Raw genomic sequence first — 21195 nt, 5'->3', positions numbered from 1 at the left:
TGTGAGTGTACTTTGTTACTACACATATACATATATATGTGTGTGTGTGTGTGTGTGTGTGTGTGAGTGTGTGTGAGTGATGTACTCCTGTTACTACACATATACATATATATATGTGTGTGTGTGTGTACCATATACACACATATATCTTTTTAGTTTTCAGGGCTCAACGTTGAGACTTTTTTTTATTTTCTTATTAAAGTGAAAGAGAAATTTTCACAAAACCACAAACAAACAAAAAAGAAAGTTTGATAGAGTTGTGTTTGTTTGATTCAGGTCACTGTGACCAGTGTAAACCTTCTGTTGTGAGACGAGATGATGTCTTCTGGTGTTCAGACTGAAGAGCCTGTGATATCATCACACACTGTGATGATTCAAAACTAGTGCCAGTTGACCCACTTTCATGGTGACCTGATGACATTTGCAGAAATGATAGTTAAACACAGATTTTGTGTTTCCACTGCCAACACAGCAGGCTCCGCCCCTTCCCTTCCTTTGAGCTGTTTGCACGCAGCATCAAATAATCACAATGAGTCACTGCAGCCCTCGTCTCACATACATGTCCATCACGTGTCTCTAAAACCTGATGTATGTGGACGACTGACAGCTGTGTGTGTGTGTCATTATATCTTTAATCTAATCTGATTATGATTTCTGTTGCTCTGGGTTCAGGTTTTAGTTGGTCAAAATGAATGTGGAGCCCGAGTCCCAGTTTAACTAAGCCAGGTTTAATGTGTCACAGATGTTTGATTTTCTTTTTCTTGTGGAATAAAAAGCCTGTTACGTGAGTTTCCTACAGTAACATGTGTTACATTTAACTACAGCGACACTGAGCTGAGAAACTGAAAAATAATCTTTTATTCGAGAAAAGTCTTTGTTTCATGTAGTTGTGTAGTTATAGTTTAGTTTGTTTTGTACACTTTGCTCGTGTTTGATGAAGTTTAATGTTCTCATTATACTTAGATACAAACATGTATACACACATAAATAAAGACTTGATCAAAAATGATTTGTCTGTAGATTTCATTCTTAAAGAAAAGCCGAGACTTGACTTTTAGTTTAGTTTAGTTTTTATTGAAATGAAAACAAGGTTCATGGGGAAAAACAGTACAAAGTGTTCTGACTGCATTTTAAAGCAGCAAAGCGTGGTAGCATCACACAAAGCCTCCTGTTGATTCAAAATAAATACAAGTGAACAGTGAAGGCGTCGTTAAACTACAACTGTACCTTTAAAGGAGAGGGAATGATATTAAGGCTTTGGTTGTATTTGCATATCATCATGGCTTTTGACTTTGTCACGAGTGAACGGCTTTTATGTTAAAATCGTGATTGTTGTGGTAGTTCACGACGACTGGACCGACTATTTTGTTCATATTCTAACTGTAAAAATTGTTATTCTACTAGTTTACTCAGATAAAAACATTTTTTATTGTTAAAATAAAAGTAAATGATAAACACTGTTGTTTTGTTGGTTAACTATTTGAACAGTAAAAGAAGAAACTACTACTATAAAACTTGTTGTTATTAAACTAGAAAAGTAAAGTACAGTAGTAAAGTGTCTCTGTAACAACAGGTTTTTATTGTTCAAATATAAAATAAAAGCTTGTTGTCGTACTAAACTTAGTGCAAACCCCACAGGAAGCATGTGTTTGTGTTAAAGCTCGTATTGTTTCTGCATCATCTTCATCTTCATTATCATCACTGTCACATTTAAGTGAAGTGAAAACTCTATCGCATCAGAAACAACAGCAATAATAACCATAGACAGAGTAAGTGAGCGAGGCGTGTTATTGGCAGCTGGAACAGTCTGGATGGGGAGGAGCAAGAGGAGGAGGAGGAGTTTAAAGGGCCAGTTCAGCCATGGCTCGTTCCAGAGGGTCAGTGGTCCAGTACTCGTGATCCCAGCCCAGGAACCAGCCCGTGAACGTCGGCGGCTCGAAGCTCTGCTTGATCTTCACGATGGGCGTTCTGCGATCTCTGCTCGCCGGGTCTGTCTCGATGTATCGCACCGCTGAGGTGAGACACGCACACGCACACGCACACACGCATTTAAATAGTAATTTCAAGCCTAATTATTTGTGATTTTAACTGCACAAGTCATCGACATAATCTGAATACATCCTCTAATCTGATTGTGAACACTCAGATCATTGGAATTTCATAGACTCACATACAGGATAATCTGATGAAGACCAATGAATGATGGAATAAAGAGTTGAATCTGTGTGTTTACCTGAGGCCATGGCTTCAGTCTTCTCTTCCTCTTGGGCTTCGTTTCCGATCCAAACAAACACCTGACACACATGAAAGAATTGTTTATATTGTTCATATGTGTATATATATATATATATATGTTATTCTATATATATATATATATATATATATATAAGTATACAGTATATACGTCATGTTCAGGTTTGTTTACCTGCTCCCATGTGTCCAGGATCATGACGTCATCAGTGGCAAGGTCATCCTGGGTCATTTCCCCGGGGACTTCCTCAATCTGAGACAAAGACGACGATGATGATGATTACATGTCATTTAGCAGACGCTTTTATCCAAAGCGACTTACAAAAGTGCATTTAAACATTTGGGTACATATAAGAGCTAGAAGTAAGTAAGAGCTTCAAGTAGAACAAACAATTAAGTGCTAGTCATAAGTGCGATGATGTCATCGATGAATGTGAGTACAATGTTTCTTTCATTAAAATCACATTTAAAAAAAGCAAACACGTACAATGAAGTTTCCGGTCTTGTTGGAGCAGGCGAACAGACGCGGTGGATGAGCGTCCATCTTGTCCTTCAGTCTGTTAGAAGTGCGATATTTTGTCTTTCCTCCCAGAATCTCCCAAAACTGATCTGTGAAAACATCGTGAAAACATCGTGAAAACATCGTGAAAACATCGTGAAAACATCGTGAAGACATCACGAAAACATCGTGAACACATCATGAAAACATCGCATCAATCACAACATTGGGAAGACATCATCGTGAAAACAAAAACATCGTGATCATCATCGTGAAAACATCGTGAAAACATCGTGATAACATCGTGAACACATCGTGAAAACATCGTGAAGACATCGTGAAGACGAGGTTTTTTGTTTAACATGATCAGTTATTATTATTAGAGGAAGAAGCAGCAGCTTCATCACAGAGTGAAGATGAAACAGATTTCTGTCTCACCTGTCTCTGCTCCCTCAGAGAGGTCAGAGGTCGTCACTCCCAGAATGCCACACAGCTGCTGAGCTCCCTGCTTCTCTGTGTCACTGGCTCCCACTCCCACCCACAGGAAAGCGTCACCGGGCGTCACCAGGACGAAAGCGTCGTTAGAGTTCAGGTTCGATGCCACAGCCTCCAGCTGCGCACACACAATCAGCATTAATCGGGCCAATATTTTCTAATAATTGACAAGTATTACTAATGACACGGTCTCCTTAATGTGTACTTTGTATTTTAAATATTGTCAGTTTACAGTGAAAGTGAAGTTTGTAAGTCACTCACTCTCCCAAACCAAAGTCCACAGAGAAAATCAGTGATTGTAACATCACTCACACACACACACACACTGCTGCCTCCATCACTGAGTTCTCATGTCTTATTTTTGTGACTTCAGCATTAAAATCCTACATTTGGTTTTACTTTAGTGACACAACGTGACCACACGAGGCAGCAGAGGACCAGCAGCTAAAATCACGGATTTTCTCTCTGGACTTTGGTGTGGGAGAGTGAGTGCTTTACAAACACACTGAGATAATAAACTGAACTTTTCTTTATGTTGTCACTGTTGTGTTTCCCTTCAGGCTGGTTGTGATGATCACATGATGACTCATGTTGTCACATCACTCTCTCACCTCCACAGCTCTGGTGTGTCCTGCAGAGTTGGAGCGGACCTGGAAGAGTCGAGTCTCAGCAGGAGCAGACTGACCTCCGTCTCTGGACGTCCCTCCTCTGTACACCACCATGGGCTGTCCTCCAAACACACTCATGAGGTGAGCGGGCTCCTTCCCCTGCACCACCCGCACCTGCTCACAACACCACCGCACAGTCAGTGACACAACACCACCGCACAGTCAGTGACACAACACCACCGCACAGTCAGTGCACAACACAACAATTTTTGGACAACATACTAAGGTGTGACTTTTTTGTCAATATTAGGACGACATACTAAGGTGGGACATTTTTGTCCATTTATGGACAACATACTAAAGTGTGACTTTTTTGTCTCATTTTGGACGACATACTAAAGGATGACTTTTTTGTCTCATTTTGGACGACATACTAGTATGACTTTTTTGTCTCTTTTTGGACGACAAACAATGACATTTATTTTCATATGTATTTTCTCATTTTCCTCCTCACACAACACAACACGACAACAGTGCAGCGGAAACACAACATGCTTTTCAAAATGTCTGCTGCAGTCCTCAAAGCAGACACAAGATGGCAGTGTTGAGCTGAGACACGTGTTCACAATCTGTGCCACAAAAACAGCTGTGTGTGTGTGAGTTTACCTGTATAACTTAGACAGTGGGCTTTATTCAAAGGCTCATAATGTGTTTTTTAACACTTTTAGAATCATAATAACAGTTTAATGTCATTAACGTTAATCTTTTGAATGATTTAGTCGATTGTTTTTGTTTTTCTTTAACAGAAACAAACAAACATGTATTATAATGGAACTGTTGACACAGTGAAAATAATGTTTGTAAATGATTGATTTAATTTGCCAAATTAAAGACTTAAACTTATGATGACGTTTTAATTTAAAGAGAGAAAACACATATGTAGTAAAACATTTCAGGAATACTTTCAAAAATGTTTTAATATTAAACCAATTAAAGTGGTGACTGTAAAAAAATAAGTTTTAGTTATTTAATAGTTGTTGTTTTTTCACTTATTTTTAAAACTGTTATGGTTCAGATTTAACAGACATTATGAGCAGTTTCCAGCAGGGGGCAGTGTAGGAGCTGTCTGTGTTTTATTATCTTAATCTGTTTATGACACAAACAGAAACTTCCTCTTCACACTATATTGTATATATTATATTATATAATATCATTTATATTATATTATATTATATTATATTGTATTATATTGTATTATATTATATTATATTATATTACATTACATTACATTACATTCTATTATATTCTATTCTATTATAATATATTATATTACATTATAGTACATTACATTATGTTACATTATATTATATTATATTGTATTATATTATATTATATTATATTATGTTATATTATATTATATTATATTACATTACATTACATTACATTACATTCTATTATATTCTATTATATTATAATATATTATATTACATTATAGTACATTACATTATGTTACATTATATTATATTATATTATTCACTCTTGTGTATATAAACATAAATATGTGATCAAATATAAAAACTAAGGCGTCTCCATTCAGATACATGTGGGCTCACTATTTGGTAAACAGCAAATCACTGTTACATAACATCTGATTCATGGTGAGTGAAGTGTGTGTTTGTTGTTGTTGTTGTTGTTGTCGTCTGTAAACAACTCTGTCAGGTTTACTTTGAAAAACACAAACACACACACATGAACACATGAACATGATAAGTGGAGACACACATGTGGAGTGAAGGGCAAACGCAGAAATGAATGAATGAATGAATGAACAGAAACAGGGCTGCAATAATGAATAATCAGTTACTAAATTGATCATCAACTCACTCAACTTTTAATAATTAAACAGTTTCTTTGAATTTAAATGTGAAATTTTTCTAAAACAAAGAAATCGTTCAAAGTGAATCAGTGACAGATGATTTGTTAGTTTCAGCTCGTTTGATAAGATCCTGCATTATTGTTTAATAATAAATAAACAATAATAATATTTACTTTAATGAAGATCAAACAAACTTAAGCTTTGATTCATAAACTGTCAGAAAACATTGGTCAGTGTTTGTCAAACGTCACAAAATAAAAAATATTCACATTTAAGAAGCTGAAGAATCACAGAAAGGTGCTTTAGATCATCATTGATTCATCATTGATTCATTATTGATTCATTATTGATTAATCGTTGATTCATTATTGATTCATCATTGATTATTATTGATTCATTATTGATTATTATTGATTCATTATTGATCATCATTGATTCATTATTGATTCATTATTGATTCATCATTGATTATCATTGATTCATTATTGATCATCATTGATTCATTATTGATTCATTATTGATTCATCGATTGATTCATCATTGATTATAATTGATTATCATTGATTCATTATTGATCATCATTGATTCATTATTGATTCATTGATTATTTGATCATCATTGATTCATTATTATTGATTCATCATTGATTCATCATTGATTATTATTGATTCATTATTGATTATCATTGATTAATTATTGATTCATTATTGATTCATCATTGATTCATTATTGATTCATCATTGATCATTGTCACAGCCCTAAAACAAAGAGAGGAATAAGAGGAGGAGGAGGAGCAGGAGGAGGAGGAGGAGCAGGGACACTACCTGAGTGGTTATAGGAGCACCAACAACCTGATGATACAGACGAAATCAGGAACAAGCAGGAAACAAGAAGAAGAAGAAGGGAGGGAGCGAGGAGAGGAAACAAGAGGAAGAAGAAGAGAGGGAGCGAGGAGAGGAAACAAGAGGAAGAAGAAGAGAGGGAGCGAGGAGAGGAAACAAGAGGAAGAAGAAGAGGGGCGAGGAGAGGAGAAGAGCAGGAGAGGAGGAGGAAACAAGAAGAAGAAGAAGGGAGGGAGCGAGGAGAGGAGGAGCGAAAAAGGAAAGGAGGGAGCGAGGAGAGGAGGAGAGAAACAAGAAGAAGAAGGAGGGAGCGAGGAGAGAAACAAGAGGAAGAAGAAGGGGGGCGAGGAGAGGAGGAGAGGAAAGAAGAAGAAGAAGGGAGGGGAGAGGAGGAGAGGAAACAAGAAGAAGAAGAAGGGAGGGAGCGAGGAGAGGAGGAGAGGAAACGAGAAGAAGAAGGGAGGGAGCGAGGAGAGGAAACAAGAGGAAGAAGAAGAGAGGGAGCGAGGAGAGGAGGAGAGGAAACAAGAAGAAGAAGGAGTGAGGAAAGGAGACAGGACGTGACAGTGCTGCGTCAGCCGCAGGAAGAAGACACATTAATAGTAAAATGATAAAGAAAAATGGATGAAAAGACAGAGACAGAAAAGAGGGAGGAGTTTAACCTGGACAGGACCGCCTCCCAGTTCATCATCCAGCTGAGCGGCGAGCAGAGCAGACGCACCGATCTCATCCTGACTGGAGTCCATTCCCTGCCTGAACACACACACACACACACACACAATTCAGGACGATGTGTCGTGTGTGAGCAGCAGAAACACAAATGTCTCATGTCTCACCACATGTAGATGATGTGTCCCTGACGTCCTCCATGATGGTAGTTGTACAGGATGATGTAACTGTCTCCTCCGTAAAACTGTCCATACGTGGACGGATCCACGGGAACTTTGTCCACTGCCTCGATCCTCCAGATCTACAGCCAGAAAAACAACAAACTGCACGAGCTGCCAGAGACACTTGTCCATCAGAGCCTCAAACTCCTCCTCCTTGTCCTCACCTGTTTGTCTCCGCTGCCGTCGTCCACCATGCCGTGCTGCGCGGCCATGGCGGTGGACTCGTGCAGGCTGGCGGCGTCGAACGGAACCTTCTGGATGTTGGCGATGCTGTTGGCAATGTAGGCCACGCCCAGTCCCACCGTCTGATCCTTGTCCCTCCAGTTCTTGAAGAACTGCTTGAAGAGCGGCGTCTCGCCCATCTCGGGCAGGATCTGCACCTGCGTGTGTTTGGGGTAACCCATCTTCTTGATGAACTCGTCCGCCGCCTTCATCGCCGCCTTCCTCTCGTCCATATTGGCGTCTTTGCCTGCGGAGAAAAAAAAACAAAGATCAGACGCACATTCAGCAGATGAGGACAAATCACCTGAAGATCAGGAGACGGTTCTGATGGTTCTGACCTTTCCACACAAAGATCTTCCCGTCGGAGCCATGGTCCAGGATGAAGCAGTCACCGGACTCCAGCGCACTCTGAGCAAACGGGTTTTCAGCCGCAACCAGAGCGATGTTCATTCCTCCACTGGCATTAGACACCTGAGGACATGACAGGGGACATCACTGACATGAGAGACATCACTGACATGAGAAACATCACTGACATGAGAGACATCACTGACATGAGAACCATCACTAACATGAGAGACATCACTGACGAGAAACATCACTGACATGAGGAGACATCACAGACATCACTGACATGAGAGACATCACAGACATCACTGACGAGAAACATCATAGACATCACTGACATGAGAAACATCACTGACGAGAAACATCACTGACAACATCACTGACATGAGAGACATCACTGACATGAGAAACATCACTGACATGAGAGACATCACAGACATCACTGACATGAGAAACATCACAGACATCATTGAAACATTGTTTCTCTCACCTTATACAGTTTGGCTCTTTTCCTGTTGGAGGCGTCGGCTTTGATGTCGTCTGAGTCTCCGACAGGAAGATCTGGTTTAGGACCTAAAACCTGACACACACACACGCACACGCACGCACGCGCACGCACACACACACAGAGATTTAAAACAGAGACAATGAGACTTTCTTATTCAGAGATGTCATTTTGTGTTGCGGTGTTTCTGACCTCGATCATCCTCTCTCTCTCTCTCCCCTCCTCACAGACGTAGACCTTCGCTCGCCCGCTGCGCTCGTTGTCACGGATACCCTTGGCCACCTGCGTCGCCTTCAGCGTCTCAAAGCGGTTACTCTGTGATCCACACCACTGGAAAATCTCCTGCAACACACAACACAGCGTCACACAGGGTCAGATGACATGTGAACATTAAAGATCAAGCGTTTGACTCACGTCTCCGAGGTCCAGGATGAAACAGTCGCCGCGGTTGAAACTGTCCCAGGTCACCGCCACCTCTGTCGCCCGCACCGAGCGACGACCTTTGACCTGCAGCACCCGCTGCACCGTCACCTCGTTGGTGACGACGTGTTTGAACCCGGAGGCCACGCCCCCTTTCTGTGAGACAAGAGTTTTGACGTTGACATTTTTTCAAAATAAAAGAAGAGCAGCTCGGAGCCTTCACCAAAATAAAAGCGTTAAAGAGTTAAACATGTGGTTATTATAGGAACAGTGGAATCAATACATTATGTTTTATTACTTTTAATATATATATATATATATACATATATATGTAAGTTTGAATGTAAATGTATACGTTAAAAAAAACATGATCCCAGCACTGAATATATAAATATAAATAATAATAATAAAAATGCCTTTTAAAGTTTTCGTAACATAACATGGTATTTTTAAATTATTTTAAAATAAATAAAAATATACAAGTAGTTTTAATTTGTATTAAATAAATGTTGTTTTGTGACATTTCTTTCACATTTAATGAATAAAAATAGTTTTCTTTATTTCAAATATTAAATATATGAAGAATTTTCTCACCATGTACTTGATTCCAGACTTGAAGTAGCCCAGGAAGGTTTTGGACTCGTGTCCATGGACTTCGCGGTACTGGATCGGTTTCCCTCCGAGGAAGTCGTCCATCTGCACGGTGAAGATCGCTGCAGAGCCGCTTTCATCCTGAGAGCAGAGGTCACCTGACCACACACACACACATGTCCTCCATGTCAAGCCTGTGAGTCTCACACACACACACACACTGTACCTGCTGCTGACCTCTGTGTGTGTGTGTGTGTGTGTGTGAGAGACACTGACACACACACACACACACACACACACACACACACACACACACACACACACACACTGTCCCTGCTGCTGTCCTCTGTGTGTGTGTGTGTGTGTGTGTGTGTGTGTGTGTCGTTCAGTTACATCAGATCCTGATTTATTGGAAAATGTGTTTTTTTTTTTTTCCAGGATCAATGAGCTGAACTAAAAGCATGAAAACCAATAAACACGTGACCTCTGACCTCTGACCGCTGATATAAAATCACACACTAATATTAAACATGTTTAGATTAAAACATCATGTATACAACACTGATTGTATAAATGTTACATTAAGAAAAATCATAAAGAAAAGGAATAAATTCTCCCTTAAATGAAAACATGAGAACATATGAAACATTTCAATGGTTGTAGGTAACTACACTGAGTATAGTAGTATAGTATAGTTACATATACACTTTTTATTATTATCTTAAGCAGCTTCTTTTGTTGTGTTTTTTTAATTTTTAATTAATCTGACGTCAGTGAAATTATGTTTTTTTAATAATTAAACTCAGTTCCTGTGATTTTCCAGCTTCTTAAATGTCCATGAAACAAAGAAATCACTCAAACTCAATCATGTGGTTACATTTCAGTCCATGGGCCAAACAACTCATGGATTAATGGAGAAAATAATCCACAGATTAACCAAATGTGAAAATAATGGTTCATGATTTCAATGTTTGCGACTTTTCTTTCTTTCTTCAGGATGTGGAAAATGTCCTTTGTGCATAATCTAACAAAACTCCTCTGACTACACTGTAAAAACATGAACTCTGTACGTGACTGTGATAGCATTATAATGTTAGATATAATCCTGTGGTCACTCCTGGGTCATTTAACAGTAAATATTTAACAGTGTACATGTAGTGTCTCTCTGAACTCACCGAGCCAGAAGTGAAGGTCGTACTGCAGGTTCCCCGAGCGTTGTTTGATGGTGTTGAGGATCAGGTAGGCGTCGCCGCTGTAAAATCCGCCGTACAGGTTCTCAGGGACCGGGACCAGGTCAAAGTTCTCCACCCTCCAAACCTGCAGGCCCGGCTTCTGTCCGGCTCTCTGAAACTCTGGGTGCTGCGCTGCCATCCTGCCTGGAACACACACACACACACACACACACACACACACACACACACACACACTGAGTGTTAGAGGCTTATCCACACACACACACACACACACACACCTGTGATTTCACAGGTAAAACAAAGATAAAAACCTTTAATAAGTGACACTGACACTGTGTGTGTGTGTGTCTGTCTGCTCCCTCACACTTTAACCCCTCCCCCCAAGGCTGGGCTGTTACCATGGATACAGAGATAAAGTTTAGGGTTATAGTTAGATATGAATGAGTCAACGTTGCCCCCGTGCTCAAGGTGTTTCCTCACGCGAAGAGGAAGTGGCGCGTCGTCATGACGACCACAGACAACAATAAACACAGAGAAGATTCACTGACTGAACCTCAGCCTACGTTTCCCATCATCCTGATCTTTGAGTTTAAAGCAGCTGTCAGCGATTTCACACACACACACACACACACACACACACACTCATGAGCAGAGAGCAATCACTGAGAGCAGCTTTAACTGTGGAAATCAGCTGATTCATCACTGCCTGTGTGTGTGTGTGTCACATATCAATTACAGATTATTATGTGGTTTGTGTTTTTATGAGTGCTGTCAGTTAAATGTGTTATTAACATGTTATTAACGTGTTATTAACGTGTTATTAACATGTTATTAACAGCGTTAACACAAACCCATTTTAACGGCGTCCATATTTTTATTGTGAGATTAACGTTCTTTTTGGCCAAGCAAACTTTGTGTTTTTTTTTAGTAACGTTAGAAAAACTACAACAACACACCAGATCTAACTAGACCACAAACACGACAACAGCCACGCTGCACACACTGGTTTGGGCTAAAGAGTAGTAGCTAACGTTGTGTTTGGAGTGGATGGCGAGCGCTGTGCGCTTCTCCGTCTCCAACGCAGTCTGGATCATTTCATCCACGTCATGATGTCTGCAGTGTTACCAACCAAGCTGGCAGACCCCCGAAGACCGCTAGCTCCTTTAGCTCGGATTAGCTTGTTATTAAACCACGACACTTTATTCACACACTGCAGCTGATACACAGCCTCTCTTATTATTGTGCGGCTCTCACAATAAGAGCAATAAGTCACAATATGCAGGTGACAGAGATATTGTCTCAATAAAAAAACATCTGCACAAACCAAGAAGATTTTACATTAATGCGACATTAATGCGATTAATCGCGAGTTAACTACGACATTAATGCGATTAATCGCGAGTTAACTACGACATTAATGCGATTAATCGCGAGTTAACTACGACATTAATGCGTCCCCTCCAAGTTAAACACCAAACTTGGAGACTTGGGCTTCAACACTTCCCTCCGCCACTGGATTACGGACTTTCTGACCAACAAACCTCAATGTGTTAGGTCAGGACACTCCTGCTCCAGCACCATCACACTCAACACAGGCGTACCACAGGGCTGTGTGCTGAGCCCATTCCTCTACTCTCTCTTCACCCACGACTGCAGGCCTGTACATGGATCAGAACAGCTTTTTCCCCAGAGCTGTCTGCCTTCTCAACTCTGCCCCCCACTGACCCCCCTGCACAACACCTTAAACCAGTTACACCCCCCACCTTTTTAATTCTGCCCACCGAATTAATGTCTTCTCTTGTTTGTTTATTTATTATGTAGAATGTTCATACCAACTCAATAAGTTATCAACCTGTAAAATATGTCCACAATCTGTAAAATATTCTGTAAATTAGCATTTATCCATATGTCTCTTAATATAGCGTATTCACTGCACCTTATCTGTATATAATAATCTGCACAATATAATTGTATTTATATTCATATTTGTTCTTTTTATATTTATACTTATCCATAGAACAAATCTACTTCTGTACATATATATATATTCATATTCTTGCACTTTCTGCTTGTTGCACTTCTGGTGAGATGCAAACCTCATTTCGTTATCTGAAACTTGAGTAATGACAATAAAGTTGAATCTCATCTCATCTCATCTCATTAATCGCGAGTTAACAGCAGCTGTGATGAAACGTGTGGCTCAGTAAAGTGAGTTATTAGCTCAGTAAACACAGAGACTGTAAACAGAACCGGAACAGAGGAGCCGTGTTCAGACCTCAGACCAGAACCAGAAAACCTCTCCATGAACTTATTGACACAGATTGTTGTTTTCCACAGGAATGTTGCTGCTGCTGTAAAGAAGAATCGCTCCCTCTTCTGCGTCTGAACCACAAACATGGCAGGAATCTGGGTTTGACTCTGGAGAAGGAAGTGGTTCAGAAACGAGCGAGAGGCTCCTCCCTGTCTCTGCTCTCACCAAGTCTGACCAGAGCGCTCACTGTCCCTGAGCTCTGGTCATGAGTTAATGCTGCGTTTCATTTAGCAACAGTGTTACATTGTTAACCGCTTCACCCCCGTGTGTCCATCACCTTTGATCAAAAACACACAGAGATTATACAGATGCAGCATAAATGTGTGTCTAACTGTTCTCAACTTTCTTTTCTGTCTAGGAGGCGCCACAGCACAGATTTTTCTTTTGAGTTTCCGACCTCTTATTGTGGTGTCCAGTTAAGAGATACCACAGCCCTTGACCTGTCGGGGATTCCAACTGGCAACCCCCTGGTTACAAGCAAGTTCTCTTTCCACAAGGCCATGGAACACAGATGTGATTCTGTCAGACTAAACAGAGGAGGTGAGGCTCAGTCGGGACCTCAAGAAACTGCTGAGTCACTGTGTTCGGAGAACCTCTGTGACCCAACTCATTGTCTCTTTTCCCAGCTCCGACACACATGTAGCAGAACGGATCTCCGCTTGTCTGACCGACATCTCTCTGTGGACGTCTGACCATCACCTGAAACTCAATCTAGACAAGACTGAGTTTCTTTTTCTCCCACCACAGATCTGACCGTCACCCTCCACAACTCTGTGGTAACTCCTTCTCATACTGAAGGAACCTGGGTGTGACACTTGACAACCATCTCTCCCTCACTGCCAACATTGCTGCAACAGCTCCATCTTGCAGATACATGTTGCACAACATCCGAAGGATTCGGCCTCTTCTAACCCAGAAGGCGGCACAGGTTCTGGTCCAAGCTCTTGTCATCTCACGCTTGGATTACTGCACCTCCCTCCTGGCTGGTCTTCCTGCATGTGCCATACGACCTCTGCAACTCATCCAGAATGCAGCAGCTCGACTAGTCTTCAACTTACCAAAGTTCTCCCACACTACACCGCTCCTCCGCTCCCTTCACTGGCTTCCTGTAGCTGCTCGCATCCGCTTCAAGACTCTAGTGCTTGCGTTCCATGCTACAAACAGATCCGGTCCAGCCTACATCCAGGACATGATCAAAACCTACACCCCAGCCCGCCCACTCCGCTCTTTGCAGAACTCCAGACTGTTCACTGTCCGAGCTCCCAAATGGTGGAACGAGCTCCCCAACGACATCCGGACAGCTGAAAGCCTCCACATCTTCCACCGCTGACTAAAAACACATTTCTTTCGACTCTACCTCGACTAAGACGACGACGACAAAAAAACACTTGCTTATACATCACACTTATGACTAGCACTTTATAGTTTGGCTTACTTGAAGTTCTTACTTACTTCTAGCTCTTATTTGTACCCAAATGTTTAGATAGATAGATACTTTATTGATCTCGAAGGAAATTCAAGATGCACTTTATTTAATTTAATTTAGTTTAAATGCACATATTGTAAGTCACTTTGGATAAAAGCGTCTGCTAAATGACATGTAATGTAAAGTAATGTAAAGTAGGCTGGAGGAGATTTTCCATGAAGTGTTTTCAATTCATTCTCCTGCACATTTGAATTGAATTGAATTGAATTGAATTGAATTGAATTGAATTGAATTGAATTGACTTTATTCCTCCCCCAGGGGGGAAACACACATTCACCACAGCTCAGTTGTGAAAAAAAGAGAATAGAATAAAAATAAGAATAAGAATAAAAAAAATATATATAATAAAATAAGATTAAAAAAGAACAATAGTGCAATAGTGCACTGTATTGTTTCAATTTCAAAAAATAAAAAGTTACAAAGATAAGAAATTACACTCTAATATAGAGTAGTTATCAGGGTTAAGTACAAAAGTGAATGGACATTTACGAGGAGTTAAATATTTATATCATCCCTCAGATCAATATGAACATGTAAAAAAACTGTAATATTATTATTATTATTGTTGTTGTTATTACACAGTTTTAAAAATGAGAAAAAGAACTTTATGTTCCTCAGTCATCAGCAGTAAATCACTGACTTCATGAACACGCCCTGTAATATAAGAGCTGTGAGCCGAGGATCCTGAAGGAAAAATGTCCCTGAAGGCATCACCAAGTTCACGCCAGAGAAAACAGGGAAACTTTACATTAAAGTCTACGACAAGTGACTACATGACTGTCAACTTCATTTATTCATGTTCAAAAACAAGCTGGAAATAGACATGCAGTCTGAACAAGAACGTCCTCATTAACCCTGAATAATGTCACTCATTAAAAGAGGGAAAAACACTCAAGTCTTCACAGCTGTGTTAGATTTAATGAAGCAAACATCAGCACCTGAATCAACGCACACACACACATCAAACATCAAAACATCAGCACCTGAATCAACACACATCAGCACCTGAATCACACACATCAAACATCAAAACATCAGCACCTGAATCAACACACACATCAAACATCAAAACATCAGCACCTGAATCATCACATCAAACATCAAAACAACACATCAAACATCAAAACATCAGCACCTGAATCAACACACACACACACATCAAAACATCAAACATCAAACATCAGCACCTGAATCAACACACACACACATCAAACATCAAAACATCAGCACCTGAATCAGCACACACATCAAACATCAAAACATCAGCACCTGAATCAACACACATCACACACACACACACACACACATCAAACATCAAAACATCAGCACCTGAATCAACGCACACACACATCAAACATCAAAACATCAGCACCTGAATCAACACACACACACACATCAAACAAACATCTCACACATCAAACATCAAAACATCAGCACCTGAATCAACACACACACATCAAACATCAAACATCAGCACCTGAATCAGCACACACATCAAACATCAAAACATCAGCACCTGAATCAACACGCACACAATCAAAACATCAGCACCTGAATCAGCACACACACACATCAAACATCAAAACAATTCAACACACACACATCAAACATCAAAACATCAAACATCAAAACACACTGAATCAACACACACACACATCAAACATCAAAACATCAGCACCTGAATCAACGCACACACACACATCAAACATCAAAACATCAGCACCTGAATCAACACACACACATCAAACATCAAAACATCAAAAATCAATCAGCACCTGAATCAATCATCAAACATCAAAACATCAGCACCTGAATCAACGCACACACACATCAAACATCAAAACATCAAACATCAAATCAATCAACGAATCAACACAAACATCAAACATCAAACATCAATCAACATCAGCACCTGAATCAACACACACATCAAACATCAAAACATCAGCACCTGAATCAACACACACACACATCACATCATCAATCAACACACACACATCAAACATCAAAACATCAGCACCTGAATCAGCGCACACACACACATCAAACATCAAAACATCAGCACCTGAATCCACGCACACACACATCAAACATCAAAACATCAGCACCTGAATCAACACACACACATCAAACATCAAACATCAAACATCAAACATCATGAATCAGGCACAACCATCAACACATCAAACATCAAAACATCAGCACCTGAATCAACACACACACACACATCAAACATCAAAATCAAAACATCAGCAAATCAACACACATCAAAATCACAAATCAGCACAACACACACACACACACAACACACACACACACATCAAACATCAAACATCAAAACCAGACAAATCCCTGATAATCTGTATAATTTTATAATCTAAGATCTTGCGCAGACACAGGAGCTGCTGTGTCACCTCTGGCGCTAACCGCTAATGTTAGCATCCATGTCCAATCACTTAACACTATCATTCAGCATTATCATTATTATTTTAATGCCATATTAGCATGTTAGCATATAAATCACCTCAGTGAAAACAAAATGGCTGCTGAACCACTCACTATCCCACACCAAAGTCCACAGTGATTTTAATGTCACACACACACACACACTGCTGCCTCCATCACTAAGTTCTAATGTATGATTCTGTTAATTCAGCTTTCAAAATCCTTCATTCAGATTGACACAAAGTGACCACACGAGGCAGCAGAGGACCAGCAGCTCCTGTGTCCCTGTGAGCTAAAATCACTGATTTCCTCTGTGAGGTTTGGTGTGGGAGTGGTTAATAAACTTCCTGTTGTAAAGTCTGTCTCACAGTGAGATAAAGATGTGGTCATGTGACGTAGATTTGATCAGCTGAGTCTTAATTAAGTGGATCAAGTCAGTGTTTTCACTCTGAGTCTCTGTGGCTGCTCCGTGGTCAAAACAGTGACTCGGGGGACGTTGGTATGACTCAGCACTCAGGCTTAAATAGAACAGGTCATGTGACTGTGGGTTCCTGATGGTTAAAAACATGCTGTGTGTGTGTGTGTGTGTGTGTGTGTGTGTGTGTGTGTCAAACAAACATGGAGGGCGATCTTTTCATACCAGCCTGAGTTATTCAGCCCCTCCCCCATTTTCACTCTCTCACCCTTTTGTTTGAGTCGTGGCTTCAGTCCTGAGATAAACTGCTGCTGCTGCTGCTGCTGCTGCTGTTACTGCTGCTGCTGTTACTGCTGCTGCTGCTGCTGCTGCTGCTGCTGTTACTGCTGCACTGCTGCTGCTGCCTGCTGCTGCTGCTGCTGCTGCTTACTGCTGCTGCTTGCTGCTGCTGCTGCTGCACTGCTGTGCTGTGCTGCTGCTTTGCTGCTGCTGCTGCTTACTGCTGCTGCTGCTGCTGCTGCTGCTGCTGCTGCTGTTACTGCTGCTGCTGCTGTTACTGCTGCTGCTGCTGCTGCTGTTACTGCTGCTGCTGTTACTGCTGCTGCTGCTGCTGTTGCTGCTGTTGCTGCTGCTTTTTTTATGAGTGAAATCTGAGTTTTTGTGATTCTTCATGACTCACTCTCTCCCTGCATGCCACTGTCTGTCTGTGTGTGGTGTGTGTCTGTGCAGCTGCCCCCGCTGGTCACTCACTCGCGCACACACACACACACACACACACACACACACACACACTTCCCTCTCGTCTGTTTACACAGTGTAAAACAAACCGAGTGTTTATGATTTTGCTGGTTATTAAAGGACATGAGAGGAGAAGTGTCACTTCTTTATGATTATTATAGAAATATTTGCTTGAATTAGTTTTTAGGATTCGTATGAATCTTATAAAATGTTACTAAACTAATGATAACTCGTAAATATAATACGAGATCATATTGTACATTATTGTCTCTTCTCTAAGGGAAAAACACGCTGATTTAACTTTATATGTGCTGATAATGACATCAGTAACACACAATTGATCATATTTTTATAGATTTTATAATCCACAGTACGTTCTTCTGTGGGCGTGGCCTTTAGTTTCCTCCTCTGAAGAACAGTGAGGGTATGTGTGTGTCTCACGTCCACAGTCTGTGGAAAATGACTCACGTGGAAGAAAAGTGTCTTTGTCTCAAGTTCACGTGAATAAGTTCTGAGTTTATTATTGTATTATTATGCTCGACTGTAACTTTGTGTCGATGATTTAATTCCACGTTGATGAGAAAGAAAAGTTAGAATGGAAACATTAACACCACCTGTGTTTCACTTTAAACTCTGCGGTTGCCATGGAAACTCGTTTGATTAAACAAACAGTTATGAAGATATTAAATATAAATGTGAACAAAAACATCGTGTTGAATGAAATTGTTAGAAACATGGAGGTCCTGAAGCCCCCTTGTGTCACTGCGATGTAAATTCACCAACAGTCCGATAACAGAAATTCACCGCGATGAATTCATGAACACGATGTGCGATAATATTGTGTATTGTGACACACACACACACACACACACACAGAGGCAGTGTTGGGGAGTAACAACGTTACGTAAATGATTATAAAATATACGTAATTGTAATCAGTTACATTACTGGGAGAAATGTGTCGTTAAATTACAGTTTTGCTTTTGGAAATTTCCACGATTTAAATTTTAGTTACATTTTAAAAATCGCAGCAAAATATAATGTTTGGTTACACTTTTGAACAGTTTCATCTTCATAATTTTGGTCCATTTTATAGAACATGAATCACTTCTCTGGTTGTCATGTGAAGCACATTTGTCATCATGTTTTCCACATGTTTTATTATCAGTTTGTTATTTGTGAAAAGAACAAATATGTGGTTCATTCCAAAATAATGAACCATGGTTTTAATGGATGTCATCAAATGTAATGAGTTACATTACTCTGAGAAAGTCATTGAAATAGTTACACTACTATTACATTTACATACAGGGTAACAGGATGTGGTGACTAACTTCCTCACACTTCCTAGTGTGTGTCTCCATGGCAACCACGAATGTCTTTGTAAATATGTATCTGCAGAGAAGTCACTTATCTTCACTGTCACTGTGTGCACGTGAACGATGTGTCTTTCTTTCTCTCCCTCTGTCTGTTTCTCCCTCCCCCTCTCTCTCCCTGTCTGTCTGTCTGTCTGTCTCTCTCTCCATATAAGGCAGCAGCTGCTTTTTCTCTTTAAACAGTCAACTCTCACTTCCTTCCTTAATCATCAACATGATAACAATAATGATGACGAAGATGATGATGATGATGATAACGGTTCATTCCTCTGCAGCTTTGATTCAGGCATCAGGTTACAATCGCAGAGCCCAGCGTTACTTAGTTACATAGTAAGTAAGTAAGTGTTTTCGCTGGTTAGTTCGCTGGTTAGTTCGCTGGTTAGTGGGTTGGTTTCTGGTCTTACCTGGTTGATGGTGGTCGTGGAGCAGAGTCTGGTTCTGGGTCTCGGTGAGAGTTTGGAGCAGAGAAGCTTCTTCAGGTCTGTGCAGCGGCAGAGACAGACAGACACACACACACACACACACACACTGAGACACACCCCGTTATGATACACACTCCCCCTGCAGGATCCGCCTCCTGCTGTAGCTTTTACCGCCTGCAGAGGGCGCTGGATACATAAGTGTAAACTGAACTAAATCACCTTAAATCAAAAGACTTCATTCACACGAACATGATCAAAATCATCGGATAAAACTAAGGTCAAAAGATCATGTCAAATAAAATAAACACTGCTATTAATAAAGAGAACTTTTATTTTGAAAAGACTAAGACTAAAAAGACGCCGTGTGCTGCCCTCAGGTGGTCGTCAGGGAAACTGCACAACAAACGTAAAACCCTGACGTTTAGGTTTTGACTCGTGAGATGATTGACAGACCAGAAGCAGCAGATGTGAGGGTTCTAGAAGATTCACAGATAAATAAGAAGAGTCAACACCATGAAGAGCTTCAAGAAAAAAACAGACCAATGATTTTGACCTGAATCTCACAAACTTGATCTAACAGGAACAACTTTATTATAATTAGAATAATAATTCTAACCAAAATAACAATAATAATAACAATGACAACAATAATAATAATAATGATGATAATAATAATAATGACAATAATAATAATAACAATAATAATGATGATAATAATAATAATGACAATAATAATAATAACAATAATAATGATGGTAATAATAATAATAACAATAATAATGATGATAATAATAATAATGACAATAATAATAATAACAATAACAATGACGATAATAATAATAATAATGAAAATAACAATAACAATAACAATGGCGATAATAATAATAATAATGACAATAATTATGATAATAATAATAATGACAATAATAATAACAATAATAATGATGGTAATAATAATAATAATGACAATAATAATAATAACAATAATAATGATGGTAATAATAGTAATAATGACAATAATAATAATAATTATAATGATAATGATTCGTTTTTGTTGCCTGTTTTTATCTCATGTATCAGCTGAGTTTCCTCATGAGACACTGCCAATATATTACAAAATACAACAGTTAAATACTTCATAACATGTGTTGATTTATTATTTTTCAAACTAAAAGCTGAACATAGTGTGCATATATATGAATGAATGAATGAATGAATGAAGCGCTTTATTGTCACTGATACAGAAGTACAGCAAACTTTTAA

General features: G+C 39.7%; 1 protein-coding gene across 2 annotated transcripts; it reads right to left on the bottom strand.

Annotated features, from left to right (window-relative positions):
• Window positions 1–1052: 1052 nt before the first annotated feature.
• LOC122787120 (gelsolin-like) lies at window positions 1053–20039 on the bottom strand. Of its 2 annotated transcripts, XM_044053717.1 has the most exons (17): window positions 19915–20039; window positions 10722–10922; window positions 9550–9704; window positions 8950–9111; window positions 8728–8877; window positions 8521–8610; window positions 8021–8153; window positions 7625–7929; window positions 7407–7540; window positions 7233–7323; window positions 6553–6579; window positions 3856–4026; window positions 3188–3362; window positions 2738–2859; window positions 2426–2503; window positions 2234–2294; window positions 1053–2011 (listed from the first exon to the last, which is right to left on the bottom strand). In XM_044053717.1, exons 2-17 carry the CDS (start codon window positions 10915–10917, stop codon window positions 1842–1844), a joined length of 2220 nt encoding a protein of 739 aa, XP_043909652.1. In that variant the 5' UTR covers window positions 10918–10922; window positions 19915–20039; the 3' UTR covers window positions 1053–1841. The 2 variants fall into 2 exon arrangements, with proteins under 2 accessions (XP_043909652.1, XP_043909653.1); XM_044053718.1 differs by lacking the exon at window positions 6553–6579.
• Between the last annotated feature and the right edge of the window lie 1156 nt (window positions 20040–21195).

Source organism: Solea senegalensis, linkage group LG21, assembly GCF_019176455.1.
Source record: "Solea senegalensis isolate Sse05_10M linkage group LG21, IFAPA_SoseM_1, whole genome shotgun sequence".
In the NCBI taxonomy this organism is placed as follows: domain Eukaryota; kingdom Metazoa; phylum Chordata; class Actinopteri; order Pleuronectiformes; family Soleidae; genus Solea; species Solea senegalensis.
The sequence above is the reverse complement of the archived record's forward strand: the minus strand, read 5'-3'. Positions and strand labels throughout refer to the sequence as shown.

Bases quoted from the DNA above. Each gene is read 5' to 3' on its own strand.
- LOC122787120 (XM_044053717.1), bottom strand. From the start codon at position 10,917: ATGGCAGCGCAGCACCCAGAGTTTCAGAGAGCCGGACAGAAGCCGGGC. The intron at 8,611-8,727 runs GTCAGAAACACC...TGTGTGTGTCAG, and splicing joins AGAGAGAGAGGATGATCGAG to GTTTTAGGTCCTAAACCAGA. The intron at 7,324-7,406 runs GTGAGACATGAG...GTGTGTGTTCAG, and splicing joins GGACACATCATCTACATGTG to GCAGGGAATGGACTCCAGTC.